The following is a 15,462-nucleotide window of genomic DNA, read 5'->3' as shown; positions in this document are numbered from 1 at the left end:
TAATTTTATTCAACAAAGTACTGGAAGTCCTAGCTATAGCAATCAGACAACAAAAAGAAATAAAAGGCATCCAAATCAGCAAAGAAAAAGTAAAACTTTCACTATTTGCAGATGACATGATACTCTATATAGAAAATCCAAAGGACTCCACCAAAAAACTGCTAGAACAATAAACGAATTCAGTAAAGTTGCAGGATACAAAATCAATGTACAGAAATCTGTTGCATTTCTATAACCAATAATGAAGCTGCAGAAAGAGAAATTAAGAAAACAAGCCCATTTACAACTGCACCAAAAACCATAAGATACCTAAGAATAAACCTAACTGAAGGTAAAGGATCTGTACTCTAGAAACTACAGAACACTTATGAGGGAAATTGAGGAAGACACAAAGTAATGGAAAAACATTTCATGCTCACGGATTAGAAGAACAAATAATGTTAAAATGTCTATGCTACCCATAGCATTCTACACATTCGATGTAATCCCTATCAAAATACCATCGACATTTTTCACAGAGCTGGAACAAATAATCCTAAAATTTGTATGGTACCAGAAAAGAGCCTGAATAGCCTCAGGAATGTTGAAAAAGAAAACCAAAGCTGAAGGCATCACAATGCCGGACTTCAAGCTATATTACAAAGCTGTGGTCATCAAGACACTGTGGCACTGGCACAAAAGGAACCGAATAGAGAACCCAGAAATGGACCCTCAATTCTATGGTCAACTAATCTTTGACAAAGCAGGAAAGAATATCTAATGGGAAAAAGACAGTCCCTTCAACAAATGGTGTTGGGAAAATTGGACAGTCACATGTAGAAGAATGAAACTGGACCATTTTCTTACACCATACACACAAACAAACTCAAAATGGATGAAAGATTGATATGTGAGGCGGGAATCCATCAAAATCCTAGAGGAGAACAGAGGCAGCAAGCTCTTCAACCTCAGCCTAAGCAACTTCTTGCTAGGCATGTCTTCAAAGGCAAGGGAAACAAAGGCAAAAACGAACTATTGGCATTCATCAAGATAAAAAGCTTCCGCACAGTAAAGATAACAGTCAACAAAACTAAAAGACAACCTACAGAATGGGAGAAGATGTTTGCAAATGACAAAGCAGATAAAGGGCTAGTATCCAAGATCTATAAAGAACTTATCAAACTCAACACCCAAAAAACAAATAACACAGCCAAGAAATGGGCAGAAGACATGAACAGACATTTCCCCCAAGAAGACATACAAATGGCCAACAGACATATGAAAAAATGCTCCACATCACTCAGCATCAGGGAAGTATAAATCAAAAGCACAATGAGATACCACTTCACACCAGTCAGAATGGTTAAAATTAACAAGTCAGGAAACAACAAATGTTGTCAAGGATGCAGAGAAAGGAGAACCCTCTTAAACTTTGTGGGACTTTGTAATACCCTCTGTACTGTATAGAATACTGTACTGCAAGCTGGTGCAGTATGGAGGTTCCTCAAGAAGTTAAAAATAGAGCTACCCAATAACCCAGCATTGCATTACTAGATATTTACCCCAAAGATACAAATGTAGTGATCTGAAGGGGAACCTGCACCCCAATGTTTATAGCAGCAATGTCTACATAGGTGGAATTTAAGAAACAAAACTGATGAACATGAGGAGGGGAGAGAGAGACAAACCATAAAAGAGACTCTTAACTATAGAGAACAAACTGAGGGTTGCTGGTGGGAATGGGGGTTGGGCTAAATGGGTGATGGGCATTAAGGAGGACTCTTGATGTGATGAGCACTGGGTGTTATATGTAAGTGATGAATCACTAAATTCTACTCCTGAAACTAATATTACAACTATACGTTAACTAACTAGAATTTAAATAAAAACTTGAAACATTAAAAAAAAAAGGAAAAATAAAGGACACGAAAGAAAGCTATGTATTTTTTTAAGGAGGAATATTATCCAGCCGTAAAAAAGAATAAAGTACTGATGCAGGCCACAACATGAATGAACCTTGAAAACATTATGCTAAGTGAAAGAAGCCAGACACAAAAGACCACATATTGTATTATGCCTTTTACATGAAATGTCCAGAATAGGCAAATCCATAAAGACAGTAGTGGTTGCCAGGAGTTGGGGAGAAATGGAGAGTGACTGCTTAATGAGCATGAAGTTTCTTTTGGGAGTGATGAAAATGCTCTGGAATTAGATGGCGGTAATTATTGCACAACATTTTGGTAGACTAAAGACCGCTGAATTGTATACTTTAAACATGGTTAAAATGATAAATTTTATGTTACATGAATATAATTGAAATAAGAAAAATCAATAGCTAAACAAACGAACAAAAAACCCATAGCTGGTTATAAAGGAATTTTGTAGAATGAATATATTTCTTTTAAAGCCCTGGTCATTAAGCTGACTGTTTTTAAAAGCAATAGCTTTGAATGGATGGGGATTGAAGAAAACTAATTCTTCTAAAAGCTGGGGCTGTTGTTTCTCGCCATGTACAGATGATCACAGATTTCTTAATGACTCTGCATGCTGATAGAGTTGCCAAACAAGCATATGTTTTTTTTTAAATATGAGCATACTCAATCATGAAGACTACATTTTATAAGATTCACCTAAAACAAGCAATTTTCCAATATGAAAAGGAGCATCTGAATGAATGAATGAATTCAACAACAAAAGACTGTGGAAGAAAACCTGCCCTAGCAACTGGCTTCTTGTACCACAATCAGGGGCTCATTTATCTTAAACAAGTCAACTTTTGTAATACCCTCTGTACTGTATAGAATACTGAGTGACAGTCAAACAGAGCTGTCAAGAAAGAAGGAAAACAGTGGGAAATGTGAACTGGAATGAATTAAATTAAAAAAAAAAACTTTGTAAGAGAATGCAAAATAGTGTCTGACAAGGAATTTTCCTTTAAAATAACCAGAAGCTATATGAACACATTGAGCAAGTGAATGTCAGTAGGATGAAAAGTACTTATTCATCCCCCACAGCACTTCTAATAGAATTTACCTGGCCCCCAACTCATTATAAAAACCATCTAAATCCAAAAAGACATTAAATAAAACCCCACAAATCCTTCCTCCATTCTCATGTCAAATGCTGCTTGACAGATAAGTTGCTTACAAAGTGAGTTCTAGTTTTTGCCTTCGCTCAATTTCCAATGTTCTTGTCTCATAGTTACCGTGTTAATAGTTTTAACAGCATATTAGCAGTTATATATTGTTAATTCCACTTTTGCTTTTTTCCCCCTAAAATTATTAAAATTAAATAGGTACTAAGAGATTGAAAGTGATATGATCTCTTTTCTCCTCAAAGAGATTTTATCGTGAGAAGTTATTTTAGGTATTGGTGGGAAGGGAAAAAATCCTCCTGATTACATCACTGTTCTAAGATGGGGTCTCTAATATTTTGGGACTCTCTTGGGAGTTCTGTTCCCAGTTCTGTCACTGATTTGCCTTATGACCTTGGAAAAGTTTCAGTGTAAAAGACAAGTGCAAAGTGAAGTTATGAAAACAAGACTTAACTGAGATCAAATGAAGAACAGAGATGGGAGCAGGTTGAACAGCTATATAACAACTGTCCTAGTAACTGGGACCAGAAATTTCAAATTACTTAGTTATATATCAACATAGTTTCTTATACAATTTTATAGAAAACTCAAATTTTGTCTAAGGACAAGAACTACAGCAAGAATCTAATGATATTTGCCAAGCTTCTCTCGTTCTGTATCTTACAGCTGAAGAAATTGTGGCTATTATGGAGAGAGAAGCTAATTTGATATTATAAGGCAAGAAAGCCTTAGATACACTGAAATAAACATCTTAAAATCATAGTGCCTTCCTATATTGTCATTGTACACATGAAAATCTGAAACCAAATTATGCATATAATCTAGCTCGATTCACTTGTAGCATTTATCCAAATAAATATGTCTGTTGGACAGACATCATTTTTAAAAGCCCAGTTGTCAGAAATAATTCTTAAAACCCACTGGAAACAAAGAACAAATAGAAAACTGTTCCATGCAATGAAGTAATGGTGGGGGGGGGATCATAAATTGGTAATAGAATGATCTTATCTAAATGTAATCTTCATAAGCCTCCTGAACATCATAATATTTAGTTCCATGCTATTTGTATTTTTATGGCAGAAATATTTATTACAGTCCCCAGAGGAAAGATAAAGTACCTGATGATACTGAAAAGAGGAAGCCAGTGGAATTAACCTTGTGAAAATATAAGACATCAAAACCCATTTAACTATATAAAGTAAGCTGAAATTCCACTTTTAGAAGTATGTGCTCAAGCAGCCTTGATATATGGAAGAACACGTGCAGGATAAAAAGTGGCAGTGTTAAAGAATACATTTTTTAAAAGATTTTATTTATTTATTTGAGAGAGAGGAGAGAAAGAGCAGGAGTAGGTGGGAGGGGCCAAGGGAGAGGGAGAAGCAAGCTCTCCGCTGAGCAGAGAGCCCAACACGGGGCTCTATCCCAGGACCTTGGGATCATGACCTGAGCTGAAGGCAGAGGCTTCACTGACGGAGCCACCAGGCGTCCCAAGGATAATTTTGAGTGAAGTCATGACTCTCGTTCAGATATAAAATACATGCAGGTCAAAAAATTTATTTAACTAATTAATTAATGAAGGACCAGCAAGACATTACAACTTATTCAAAGGAAAATCAAAGAACCACAGATAGAATGCAAAGCATCTTTCTCAAAAGACAGTACATTTAAACCTCTTAAGCCCCTAGTAATAAATAAAAGTAGCCCCTATCCCTGGACTCACAAAAAAGAAGAGATTTTCTTTGTTCTAGGAAGTCACTACTCTGAAGGGTGAGAGAGAATCCTACCTAAAAATTACTTAAGGACCCCAAATTTAAACTAAAGTGCTCGCGTACAAAAAAAATACATTGTTGAGCCAATAATACATTTCAAAACAATGGGAATATTTTAAGACCTTCTTTCACTTGGCTTTTTAAATGAGGTTACTTTATTAACAATATTTTTAAACCCAAAAGTGTTTTGCAATTTATCTGAAGGTGCTTTTCTCTGCCCTGAAGCAGTTCTGCTCTCCTTTATGCAGACAGGTAGGTCTGGGGAGTTTGTTTTCGCTTTCTTTTGTTTTGGTTTTGACCAATCATCTAATTTTTTCAAAAGGGGCCATGATGTATGTTGAAAGATAACCCACAAAACTTGATTTTAGTTCTCAGTTTAGCTGTAATACTATTTAAAAAAAAGATCTGCTGAACCACATCTTTAAACAGTCTTGGAATAAATGCCCACAATTTGGAGTACACAAATTTGGTAGCATTTGAAAATTTCGTGTGTTTGTGTATACATGCTTCTGAATACTCCTTCAACTCCTGATTTTTTTATGGTAAAGAGCATGCACAGTGGCACAAATAAACTGCCATTTAGATATACCAATCACAGTTTGGGGGCATACAAAATTTTGTACATGAGAAAATGGAAATAACCCAGCAACCTGAATCTTAAGATGTATCTGAATCATTAGGTTATGCACAGTGTTCTCACTTAACCATTCTCCATAACCTTAATTACTACTGACTATTACTACTCTGAATAACCTAAAATAATACTGACTATAAAAACCACCACACTATATGATATTACTATCCCTACCAGATCACATCTAATAGGGATAGTAAATAACATAAAAGAAGTGCTATCCACAAAGAGCAAATCTTTAATTAGAGTTCATTTACATTTCTGTTATCATCTTCATTTGTAAATTTATTCACTGGAGTTTCTGAGAAGCAAAACTTGCAGTAACCCAGAAATGCCCCTAGGAGGCATCAGAATTTTCAGTACTCTGGTTTCACATTGAACCAGTGAGATCCTTTATGTGCCCTCAACTTATTCAGGCCAGGTGTGGGAGATGGGGGCCAAACTTCCAGTACTCTCCTATCTCCAGAACTTCTAGGCTTCTCCCAGGGGAATAGGACTAATAATCCCCTCAAGATCAGAGCCCCCATGAAATGGCTCACTTTGAGTCCAAACCAGCCTCTGTCCTGAAGAGCTCTTCAAGGACAAGTTGTTTCAGAACACATCTGTTTTATTAAGGTAACACCTTCAAGGGACTTGGCCAAAGTGGATCCCTCAAAATCCTACTCCCTAGAGTTTTATCGTAGCATAGGTGGGGATTAAGATGATGACTGGAGTCAGACTGCTGGAATTCAAATATTGTCGCTCCAGCACTTACTGGCTTTTGTGACCTTAGGCAAATTATCTAAACTCTTTGAACTTCAGTTTCCTCCTTTGTGAAATGGCAGTGATCGTTGTACCTACCTTATAGGGTTCTTGTGTAAATCCAGTGAGTTAATACTTACACAATGAATCAGAAGTGTGCTCAGTACATAGTGCTACTCAATATTATCTACTCTACTGTTGTTATTATTCATCATCATCGTTATTATTATTCTCATTTCCCTCCAAGACTGACCCATGTTCCTTAAGCTTACAGATCTTCCAGAACAACTAGAGGTGACTACTACAGATAAGAACATATTTACCAACATGCCTTGCCCTGATGTGAACTAGCATACACCTTTTAGGAAGCACTCTGGACAAACCTGAATATCTTTCAATCCTATTCTACCCAAAATCCTGCTTTGTGACAAATAATTGAAAGTATCCTTTTCCCACTCCAAAAGCATAATTGAAACCCTGCCTTCTTGGCAAGTTTATAAAATGGAACTAAATTAAATAACTAAGGTTATCAATGCTCCATTAAAATATATTTGCCGAATGAAAAAAATTAACACATATCTATTGAAAACCTATTATATGTCAGTTACTGGAGATGCAAAGAAATTTAACCCGCTGTTTCTTCCCTCATAAGGCTTACAATCTAGTGGAGAGAGGCAGATAAGCTCATGATTACCATACAGTGCATTAAATGCAGTTTTCTTATGAAATTTGCATTTGTTCCATTCGTGCTTTTTCCAGCTCTATCAGCCAGAGCAGTGTTCTTGGCAAGATAGCAAACGTAGGCATAGTTTGTCTTTGGCTCCTTCCCTTTCCCTGTAAGACATTCCCTTCCCCTCAATCAGGAAGCCACTTCCTCCTCTAGGCAACTCTGAGTCCAGTTCTAGGATTGAGAACAGATGGTTATAATCCCAGCTGATATGTTTGTTGCTAATAATTAAGGATTTGCCCCTTTTGAGCATAAGTGCATTCTTGTAGGGAGCTCCTGGACCTACAACCCCATTTAAAAGCTAAAGGAATAAATTTCTACAGGAAGAATTTCAGGCAACTGGCTAACTGAGAAGAAAGAAGTCTCAAAGTACTGGACAAGAATGAAAATTCTTTCATCATAGTTATTTCTGCTCTATACCTATCTTTATTTTATTGCCCGTATTTTCTTACAAGTGCTGTTTTCTCTAGTGTCCAAGTTCAGACCAATGAATGGATTGTAAAACTTTTCAATTGGTTGCATTGTTGCTATATATATTATTGAGCAAGGGTTTGGAATACTCAGCCTTCAACCTTTTTTGCCCCATTCTGACGGTATGTTTCAAGCCCCCTTTTCCACCAAACTCAATTATTATGCTTCATATTCACCACAGAACTCCCACATCTCCTGTTAAATTAAAACATGCAAACTTTAATGGGGAGAAGGAATATTTTATTTGTTAATGAAAAGACATGTTTTCCTCACAATGCTTTCTATTCAAAGGTTTGTCCTGTAGTATTGTCCTCTGCGTTTTTGTCCTACATAAGAGGAGCGGGCTCATTATTAGAATTTATCTCTTTGTATGCATAAGAAGTTCATTCTTTTAGAAGTTAATCCTTTTCTTCTAAAAGGGACATACGATCTCTTTAGAAATTAATCAGTTTTGCCTTCACATTTTGTCTTAAATTGCTGAGTAGCATTGTTCCACTTCTAAATCATTTGTCATAGCTAAATGGAGTTCTGTGAATTGCTGCAGCTGCCTGTAAGTGGGCATTTTCCTTTGGTTCATAGAATAGGCACTGTTTGCATTCTCTTTTCACAGACATTTTTTAAAGGTCCGATGACAGTATGAAAGAAGACTCATTTGCCATTGGAATTCAAAGTTGAATGGGAAAAATGAAAATAAAATCATGTATATATAAACAATAATGGCACCACAGCACAAGAAAATCACTAACTTTATGAAATTCAAGAATTTCTGAATACTTAGCTGTAAAGTCTTTTTTTCCCCCCACTAATTTTCATTATAATTTTTAGTGGGACACGAACAACAGCTGTTCCTTTCTTTCCTGGAAAGCAGTTGGGAAGCAAATTTTATCAGGCATTCCTAAAAGAATTCAATTAATATGAGTCCTCCAAAGCGTTAACCAGATTGATTTTTTGCTTCGGTAATTTCCATTATGGTGAATGTCTGTAGAAAGCATCACTAGATGATGAAGTATACCTTTATTTGGAAGGCAGGAGCTAGTATGATTTTAGTCTATAATTTCTTTAGTCACAAGTAGTGGGGGAAATGCAGCAGGGGAGGAAAACTGTAGGAGAAAAATAAAAAGAATAGAATTTGTTTGTTTAGGTATAATCAGTATCAACAAATGAAAGTCTGTCTTCAGAGACTATCTATTAACATTTATTTACTTCTTCATTTGTGTCACAAGAAGCGCGCAGCAGGAAAGAAGAGATACTGTCCTAGCTCTCCCAAAATCCCTTTGATTTTCATATGATCTGGAAATGTTCTGCATTGGTGAGTTGGCAGCAGGACCCAGCCACATAAGTCTCCTGTGGTAGTTTAGAAAAGATTATGGGTAGTTGCCTACAACCAATGAGTATCCCCAACTCAGAGAAGCAGGCCTTAAAATCATAAAACCCTAAGACTGGTAGGACCCTAAAAGTTGTCTAAGCCAATCTTCCATCTAATGTTTAAGTATTCTATAACATCTCAATAAGTGATTGTCCAACCCATATACCTGACACTGCCAGTTATCCAATTCTCACAACCCCTTGCCATGGCCAATCTCCTCAACTCCATGGCTGCAGACTACTAGAAGGTCTTCTGCCCCAAAAAGAACAACAATGAAGAAGCAGCTTTTAGAAACAAGACCTATCTTCCAGTGATGGATTTGAAAGATAATAATTTCCTCATTTTGCCCCCACCCTATATTCCTATGTTGGTAGCCTCAAATATGAAGAAATTGCATTTTATCTATTTGGTTCTAATATATATTTGTCACTAAAGTGCATAACTACTAATGACCATGCTGTTGCAATAATTGCTTAAACTAGTGGTTCAAAGTTTGCATGATTCCTTCCTTATAAGTATGCTAAAAATGACTTGCAAATAGGTTAATATTAACAACAAATAAATAATAGTAGATACAAGTAGGAAAATTTTTGACATCGACAGAATAAAGTACTTACTATAAAAAAGGAGGTTATGAAATGCATAGAATAACCAAAATGCCAAGGTGTACCTCTTAGATAATTAGGACTTACAAACTTGTTGTTAAAGTTAATTTCTCCTTTTCCAATTAGACAACCAGACATCTCTCTTTTTCAACTACACCTTAAGTACATAATCCCATTTTCCTGCCCTTTATCTAATTCATGTTTGTGTACCAAACAAGAGCTATGTTTAACTTGTTACTAAAGTTTCTTTTCTGTTGTTTTTTTTTTTCAATAAAGACCTAGTTTTACTTGCACATTTTTCACGAGCATCAAATAGTGGGTGATCTTTCAAGCTTGAACAGTAACAGTTGTATCGCTGAGGAAGGACTTCTTGTTTCAGATGGTCTAGATAATGATTTACAGCTATTTTTGGTAATTCTCAAAATGACAGCTCCTTGAATTTTTCTGTGTGCAGAAAAATTTGCTGGGCTGGCATTTTTCAGACCCTGGGAGGTTCATCCCAATTCTCAGCATGTGGGAGCAAGGGAATGCTCTGAAATCTTTACTCCAGAGGGAACTGACCTGTCCCCATTATCTTGTGATACATGTGAATGTTTGATGAGGTTTCCCTAGATGTCTGTGGCCTCCTAAGGCCTGGAATTTGTGGGCCAGAGCTAACCTAGGAGCTGGGTGAAATTACTTATAGACCTTAGGCATTCCAAGACCAAACCTGATAAATTGACCTATAATGATAGTTTAGTTCCTCTAAAGAAAATGAACAATACTTCACAGCATCTGTCTTTATACAGTACTCAATAAATGGTTGTTTAAAAGTAGAAAGGATGCTAAAAGGCAATAAAATAAGATGAACAACATTTTAAAATTTTGAGCATTATCAGAAAATACATGTGAGTGCCACTGGCTGTTGGAAACCATAAGCTAGGGTAAAAAAAAAACAACCTATAAGCTGGTATATTTACTTACCATATATATGTATATATGGTATAGGAATAGTAAAAGAGGAAGTGGAAGAAAGAACACAAGAGACAGGATAGGAATGAGGTAGAAAGAAGGTTTTTTTAGAAAGAAAAAAAGAATGTGTATTTAATATACCTTTTTAAAAAGATTTTATTTATTTATCAGAGAGAGAGAGAGCATAGGCAGAGGGAGAAGCAGGCTCCCCACTGAGCAGGGAGCCCGACGCTGGGGCTCGATCCCAGGACCCAGGATCATGTCCTAAGCTGAAGGCAGACGCTTAACCAACTGAGTCACCCAGATGCCCCTTTAATATATGTTTTAATCATTTCCTTACTCAAAGATCTTCAATGGATCTTCAGCATCTATAGGGTAAATTCTATCATCCTAAGCTGATATTTAATGTGTCCCATGATCTATATAGAGCCTACCTCCCCAACACATCCCCTCTTAATTTATGGATTTTTCCCAGAATATTCCTTTGGGGTTCTTAGCTTCTTTTGTCTTTGTCCCTAAGGAAAATCTCATGTGTTCTTTAAGACACAGCCTTGAGGACTAAGAAGTTTTATACAAATAGTATTTATTGACCTTGGTCTTTACCATATTTACTTTAGACTTAACATTTTCTAAAATGCCCCCCTCAGATAGTACTCCATATAACAGCAGTGGTGAATTAGGGATGGCTTATTCTAGGAATTCTGACTCTAATTCCATCAAATATTTGCATCCTAGGTGTTCTGTATGTGGGTTGTTGTTGTTGTTGTTGTTGTTTTACAGATCATAAAATTTAGACAATTGCAAAACTACTCTTCCCACTAATTCTCTTTATGCTATCAACTTCTGCCAGCTATATAAATGTATCTTCACTTGACTAAACTCTTCAGCTTTGGGAGATTGTTCTTACTCAGTCTTTTCCAAAGACTCCATTTTGCTCAAAATCAGTATCCAGCTTTTACTGAGAGCCTTTAGAGAATCTTCCCATGCCAAAGATATTTGATAAAGAGTTTCTATTTTTTTCATCATGATAAGGAATGTTGAATTTAAAAGATTTAATTAAAGTGGTAGGGCTGGAGCATTTCTACCAGAATATATGAAAAATCAGATTTCCAAGAGCTTTTTTGTTTTTAAGATTTTATTTATTTATTTATTTATTTATTTATTTGAGAGAGAGAGGCAGAGATAGCAAGAGAGAGCACAAGCAGGGCGGAGAGGGAGAAGCAGGTTCCCCTTTGAGCAGGGAGCCGAGGACACTGGGATCATGACCTGAGCGTAAGGTAGACACTCAACCAACTGAGCCACCCAGGTGCCCCAAAAGACCACACTCTAATAGAGCAGTAAAAATTAAATTAAATTCCTTCAGATCTCCAAATTGAAGTGCAAATTTGTATTTAGAACTCACCTGCATGTGTAAATGGAGATGTTACCTTACAAATCCATGGGACTTTACATATAAACAGCTCCTAGGAGAGATAGTCACAAAGAGAAGCCCAAGAAAACAGGTAACTGTAACTCAACTCACACTTGGTTATTCCAAGACCAAAATCAGTGAGTTGAATCTGTAACACTAGTTCAGCTTCTACAAGGAAAAATAACAAAAAATTCTTGCAACATCATTGTACTCTGAGGAGCCAATCCTATCCTCTCAAAAAAAAAGTTATACTTTAATTAATCCTTAAGAGCTAAAAGCACAGCTATGATTAATTTTCATTAAGCACAAAAACCTTGCATTATAATATACAGAAATGAAATTTAGCATGATGGTCACCAAAACCATTATTTATGAAATTTTCCAGATTACCACACTTAGGCCTCATGTGGAGCATTCACAAGTAGCCTGCAGTCCTCCAAGCCCTATATAATTTCTGCACTTGAACATTTTGTGAGCATAAGGTCCTTAGTAGTCATATCACAGACTTGGATAATGCATAATCCAGAGTGCCTCTACCAGTGGAACAAAAGACATATATGCTAAAAGAATTAAAAGAGAAAGGGGCTCCTGGGTGTAAGAAAACACAACTTACTCTGGTGTTAAATTAGGTCGAGCAGTAATACATCAATGTACTGGTGTAGCTATTTCCAGATTTGCTGAGCTCTAGGGATTGATTCCTTTTGATAATGGCCACTCCAAGTACATGTCATTTCTAGCAGTTCCTTTATCACTGCAGTCAAAATATTCTGGCTGTATTGAAATAAACTTTGTTCACAGACTCTCCCTAGCCTCCTAGCACCATACCTTGGTTCATTTTGTTTCCTCTTCCTGGGAAGTGTCTTCCCTTCTGCCTGTCAGAAGGGAAGCCCATCTTTAAGGACTAGCTTAAAACCTAACCCCCTTCCTAAAGCCCTCCACAACTGCCAATCTCTGGTGATTCCTGAACCTTTTAAATTCCAACATCCTTTTGTTTTCTTAGGTATTTATTGTCTTGTTTATCTGTAATTTTTTTCTATGTAAGTCTTTTTTATCCAGCTACATCATACTATTCTTAAACACAGAAATTATGTTTTATAATGCTTTGTGTACCAAACATTGCCTAACATACTGCCTGTCCTGGTAGATATACATTAAATATTTGTTGACACTCTGATATTATCTATTACTTTCATGCTAATTTACCCATTATGCTGTTTCTCAAGGGAAACAAAAACCAAAAACAAAAACCTCATAGATCCAAATTTGGAAACACCATTCTGAGCTACTTTACAAAACTTTCATTTGCACAGTCATGAGATCATGTGTTAATAAGTGTGTGTTGGTACTGGAATTCATGGCAATACTTAGTTATTAGGGAGTATTCGAGATGATCCAAGATCTTAATTTTTAGAAACTGTTGGTAACATTCTACAAAAAATATTAAAATCCTCATAAAACCCTCAGATCCTAGAGAATTCTACTGAAGTATTCCTCTCTTTGAGAAACACTATTTTAATAAACTCGACTTCTCTGAACTGTGGGATTAAAAGAAAATCATTATGGTCATTATGACAAAATATATTCAAAGCCTTAAAAATATATGTGTTTTTGATTATTCAGTTTTACTACTGGCAATACATTCTAAATAAATAAAGATGTACACGAATAGCTACAAGGATATTTGTTATAGAACTAAAATATAGTATGTAAAAATATTTAAAAGCCTAAATAACCAAAAATAAGTGATTGGTCAAATAAACTGTACACCATTAAGGGAGCCATTAAAATGTATGCTGTACAAGAATATTTAATGAAATGGAAAGATGATCTCAATATATTGTTATATGAAAAAAAAGTTTTAAATATAATTGTATTTTGGGGCACCTGGGTGGCTCAGTCAGAAAAGCATCTGCCTTCAGCCCAGGTCATAATCCCAAGGTCCTGGGATCAAGCCCCGTGTGGGGCTCCCTGCTCAGCAGGGAACCTTCTTCTCCCTCTCCCTCTGCTTCTCATCCTGCTTGTACTCTCTTGCTCGCTCTCTCTCTCTGTCAAATAAATAAATAAAATCTTTAAAAAATACATATATACATAATTATATTTTTAAAGTACTAGAAATGTAAACTTCAAATGTTGATTATGACATGAAATGATCATATTTACAGATTTCCAAATTTTCTATAGTGAAGATGTAGTACTCTTGTGTAAAGAATTAAAAAATTTTAAGGTATTAAAAATATAAGTAAATATCTAGCCAGTCCCTCAGAATTACTCATTAGGGTCACATAACCTACAGCCAAGAAAAATATTTTATGTATCCTTTTTTTTTTTTTAAGGTAGGCTCTATGCCCAGCGTGGAGCCCAACTCAGGGCTTGAACTCACAATCCTGAGATTAAGACCCAAGCTGAGTTGAAGAGTCAGACGCTTAACTGACTGAGCTATCCCAGTGCCCCTTTTATGTAATCCTCTGAATTAATCACAGGACAAACTAAAGAAAGAATCTCCCATCTTGATGACTTCTTTAGGAAAGTGAATGAATGTCATATGGCTAAAGCCAACCAATGAGATAAGATTGTAGGAAGAATGTTCCTTCCCAGCATTGTTTGTGCCTCACAGCTCTTATTTATTTTTGTTTGTAGGTCCATGGAAAATGTATGTGTAAGCACAACACAGCAGGTACCCACTGCCAACACTGTGCACCATTATACAACGACCGCCCCTGGGAGGCAGCTGATGGCAAAACAGGATCTCCTAAAGAGTGCAGAAGTGAGTAGCCAGCCCATAAGACTAAAAGCCTTCTTTGTAAAGTAAACTTATCTGTGGACTCCTTGTCGTCTCTAGAAACACAATATAAAGTGGTGGGTGACAGGCACTGTAACCTACACAAATATAGCCCATATCACTGCTCACTATGACCTCAACCATTGGAAGCAATCACTGCTTGCAAAGTTGCCAATATGACTATTTTGCCAATAATGTGTTGCCCATTTTCTTGGACACTATGCAGGACCCAAGCACCCTTCTTGAGAAGTTGACATAATAAAAACATGGCTAGACACAAGAGCATCTGAAGATTATGGCATACAATTACTTTCATAGATGAGATATTATAATAATGAAAATAGCTATCTCAAATTCAGTTCTCAAAACAACCCTATAAAGCAAGCAGGTGGTGCTAATCCCACTTTAGAAATCAGAAAATTGAGGCTCAGTAAGATTAAGTAACTTGCCAAAGTTAGTAAATGATAGTCAGGACTTGATCCCAGTTCTTCAAACTCCAAATTAAATGTTTTTTCCATAATACCATGATGCCTTTCTTTTCATTTATGATACTTGAAATGACAAATCAGATTTGAAATTAAGCCATTAGTCAAGAATGAGACTGCATTACTAGGGCTAACTTCAGGTTTGAGGTTGGAGATTAGATAAGAGGGTAAAAAATATGGGAATACAAACCATTTTTTTCTTTGCAATTCAAAATGTTCGGAGAAATACACATGCCCATAACAGTGTTTATACTCACAAACTACAGTTTTACAAGGATTTAAAGGCAAGTTCTGTCAGTAACGTTGTGGGAAGTCTCCTCCCATACATAATTTGGAATCCTAACTGATTTATTTTAGTTTCTAGGAAATGTAAAGGATTTCCTCTAAGCATAAATTTTAAATTATCTTATGCTTTTTAAAAATTGTGAATCTCGTCAAAATATCATAACA

At 36.1% G+C, this 15,462-nt stretch overlaps 1 protein-coding gene across 3 annotated transcripts in view; it reads left to right on the top strand.

Moving 5' to 3' along the window:
• NTN4 (netrin 4) overlaps positions 1–15,462 on the top strand; it is a 103,466-nt gene that overhangs the window by 54,120 nt on the left and 33,884 nt on the right. For all 3 annotated transcript variants that reach the window (XM_034643987.1, XM_019799671.2, XM_011224998.3), the window contains exon 4: positions 14,386–14,512. In XM_034643987.1, coding sequence (XP_034499878.1) covers positions 14,386–14,512 — 127 coding nt within the window. The remainder of the gene's footprint in view (positions 1–14,385; positions 14,513–15,462) is intronic.

This window comes from Ailuropoda melanoleuca, chromosome 15 (assembly GCF_002007445.2).
Source record: "Ailuropoda melanoleuca isolate Jingjing chromosome 15, ASM200744v2, whole genome shotgun sequence".
Lineage (NCBI taxonomy): Eukaryota > Metazoa > Chordata > Mammalia > Carnivora > Ursidae > Ailuropoda > Ailuropoda melanoleuca.
Note: the sequence above shows the minus strand (reverse complement) of the source record. Positions and strands in the feature narration are given on the sequence as shown.